Source organism: Octopus bimaculoides, chromosome 7 (assembly GCF_001194135.2).
Source record: "Octopus bimaculoides isolate UCB-OBI-ISO-001 chromosome 7, ASM119413v2, whole genome shotgun sequence".
Lineage (NCBI taxonomy): Eukaryota > Metazoa > Mollusca > Cephalopoda > Octopoda > Octopodidae > Octopus > Octopus bimaculoides.
In genome coordinates, this window is record NC_068987.1 from 24329022 (window position 1) to 24332515 (window position 3494).

Genomic DNA, 3494 nt, shown 5'->3' on the forward strand with positions numbered 1-3494 from the left:
CGCGGGACTTATAGCTTTTTTATTTGCAATATTTTCAAGCAAATAAATGTACCTCTGGGGTATTTTATATGATATTTAAAATGTAGCCAAAATTAGTGAGTTATATACAAAAATAACTTGACTGTCTTCAATGGCCGAAACGAATAAGGTAATTGTTAAAAGTGTTATTTATTGTTGTTTTCATTTCTCTTTCCTTTTAATCTGAATATGCTGCAAATCGGATCTTTCTGATTTGGCGGACACCATTTGTTTTCTAACGAAACACTTTCAAACTTGGGACACTGGTAGAATGTGTCATATAAAACATCTTTTACTCTTAGTGTTGTTGAGAAAAGTTTATATTTTTAAAGTTACTTTGTCTTAAAATTGTATTTCAGTAATTTTAACCAATCACTGACGTCTATTGGGGTGAAAACAATTACTTCTGTGGATTGTTAACAACACGTTGTGGCGGTGTAATGGGACTCAAAACGGTTGATTGCCCATTTTCTCTTTGATTGAACAAATTAGAATATATATTCCCAAAATATTATGTTTATTTAACACGTACGTCTTATCAGAGGTAAGTCGAAAGGCTTCGTTGAATGATGGGCTGCTAAGATGTGCTTGTGGTTCCCTTTGTATCCTGTTTTAGCAACCATTTATGTACATTTTATTATTGTGTGCATCGAAGTTTGGTAATTTGGGACACACAATCACATATCTAATTTATTGAATCATTGAAAAATAGACTAAGGCAGATCATGGCTTGTCGCTACTAGCATACGGACTGGAACTTGTTCAACCCCATTTGGGTCATACGGAAGACAGGTCAGGATTGTGTGTTGACAGAATCGAGACATCTTAAGATCACATGAACATCTGTCTTTGTTATAGTCATATATATGTCTAGCATAAGACTGATGTTTTCATCATCATCGTTTTAATGTCCGCTTTTCAATGCCCGCATGGATCAGATGACATTTGTTGATGCAGATTTTCTAAGGCTGGATGCTTTTCCTGTTAGCAACTCGTTTTCATGGAAAATTGGAAACAAAGGAAAACCCTTTTATGAGAGTGACACTCATTTACAACTGTTACGCAATGTCAACACATACATGCACATCTATTTACTCAACAGGCTTCTTTCAGTTTCAATGTACCAAATCCACTCATAAGGCGTTTTTTTAGCTTAGGGCTTTGGTACAATGCACTTGCCACACAAGTAAGACTGAACCTGGAACCATGTATGTGGGAAGCGAACCCTATGCCTAATCAAACTTTGGGCCGAATGAAGTAATCTAGTTAACATGTTATAAGATGATCGGTTGGCAGAAACATTAGAGCATCTGACTAGATGCCTTGTGCTATTTGTTTCAGCTCTTTACTTCCTGAGGTCAACTTTGCCTTTTATGAGGACAGTGTAATTGACTGTTCTCCCTCCTACAAATATCTGGCCTTGTGTCTATGCTTGACACAATTGTTGTATAGGTATTTCTATATGCTTGCATCAGGTGAAAAAATATTTTTAGGATGTTATAGTAATGTTTTGCAATGTTGGGTGTAGTGACCTGATCCTTATAATTCCATTCCTACCACATCTCTCTAACACAATGCCTATGTTTTAGTTCTTTCTTGCTACTATAACTTTCAATATCTGTTCTTAAATATGTTTTCTCCCATAATCTTTATAAGCTTTGTCACTTATCTTTTTATTTCAGGTTATCTGATGACATTGAGATGAAAATATTTCACTGACGAGGATCAAGATGTCAAACTTTTAGAGCTTGAAAATAATTTCGACAAATTATTTTTGCATCTCCTGGTTGATGTGATGTGAACTGTATTAAACTGATATTCCCTTGAAATTTTCACCATTACTAGAAGGTTTTTCTGTACAAATTCAACTTAGATTTACAATGAAGCTTTAACAGTTATAAGTATGTATTATGTAACTATTTTATTAATCAGTGTTTAATCATCTTTTAGTTGCTACTTATTTAGAAGAGTCTTTCCTTAGAAATACATTTGAATTGCATCCCTATCAGCCAAGATATAGTTTTATAAAAACCAGCAAACAGGAAAATATATATTAAGGGAGAAAGCTATGGATTGGAAAGCAAAAAGTAATGATGTATCTACTGATACACAAGAAAATATAGAAGAGAATTTACACTCCTGTGATGTATGTGGGAAGTTATTCACCAAAAAATATATACATCAGCATAAATTGACTCATTCACCCCCCATATCATACCAGTGTGACGTGTGTAATGAAAAATTCACTAGCGACATTTTGTTAACTGAACACAAAGAAACCCATGCAGGAAAAAAATTTTTTCAATGTTATATTTGCGATGACACATTTTCCACAATAGATGATTTATCTTCTCACACATGTATGAAAACAGGGGCAAGGCCATACGACTGTGATATCTGTGGCAAAACATTTTCTAGAAGTGGTCATTTACAAGCCCACAAACGAATCCATATCCATGGAAGACCATACAAATGCGATGTATGTGGTGCAAAATTTTCTAGAGGTGGTAATTTAACTGCACACAAAAATCGTCATAGAGGATCAATAACATATGACTGTGAAGAATGTGGAAGACAATTCAATCAAATCTGTCATTTATCTCGACACAAACGGGTTCACTCTGGGGAAAGACCATTCCAGTGTGATATCTGTAAAGAAAGATTTTCCAGAAGTGATGGTTTAGCTCAACACAAACGCACCCACAGAAAAAAAGAAAAAATAACCATGTGATATCTATGGCAGAATATTTTCATGTAACAGTGTATTTTTAATAAACCAATTTCCTCATGTATATTAGTGTTGTATATTTTATTACATTATTATTATTATCAGGGGATAGTCTGAGGCTCCTTTGCGTCTTTTATATGCACTGAATCATTTAATAGATGGTACAAGAGTATTAAAGCTTTAGCATTTAAACTGGTTATATCCAGCCAGCGCAGAATGTTCAAACTGGCCAGATCTGTTCTCTCATACCTACCTGACAGTGTCATTCGAATCATAAACAATGACAGCATTGAAATCAAAGCTACAAAATAAAGCATGATTAATTCAAAACAATGTGAATGAATAAGTGTTAAATTTGACAGAGTAATCTGACTGCTAAAGGATTAAACATTCTGACTCTAATCAGCTTTTTGATTTTTGATTCATGACAGTTAGGCCTCACCGAGGCAATGACTAGTCACTGAGACCTTTGGAAATATGCTGTGCGTGAGAAGACCTGGCAAGCCAAGTGAGACCATAATCCAGCCCACTTATTTGTACCTTTACTTCATTGGACACTAAACTCTGTTTGCGAAGACCTGTTGAAGCAAGTGAAATCGAAATTGAACCAAATTTGATGACTCCCATGCCAACCTTTCCTTCATTAGAAACTAAACTCTGCTTGCGAAGACCTGTTGGGGCAAGTGAAATCAAATTCGATGACTAGCACCTGTGCCAGTGGAGCACTAACAGCACCATCCGAGTGTGA

The 3494-nt window shown here is 35.2% G+C and overlaps 1 protein-coding gene across 1 annotated transcript in view; it reads left to right on the top strand.

The window, feature by feature from the left end:
• Positions 1-2810, top strand: part of LOC106871972 (zinc finger protein 135) — a 4181-nt gene extending 1371 nt beyond the window's left edge. The window contains exon 2 of the mRNA XM_014918761.2: positions 1701-2810. Within this exon, the coding sequence (XP_014774247.1) occupies positions 2087-2749 (663 nt within the window). The 5' untranslated portion in view covers positions 1701-2086 and the 3' untranslated portion in view covers positions 2750-2810. The remainder of the gene's footprint in view (positions 1-1700) is intronic.
• Positions 2811-3494: the final 684 nt, after the last annotated feature.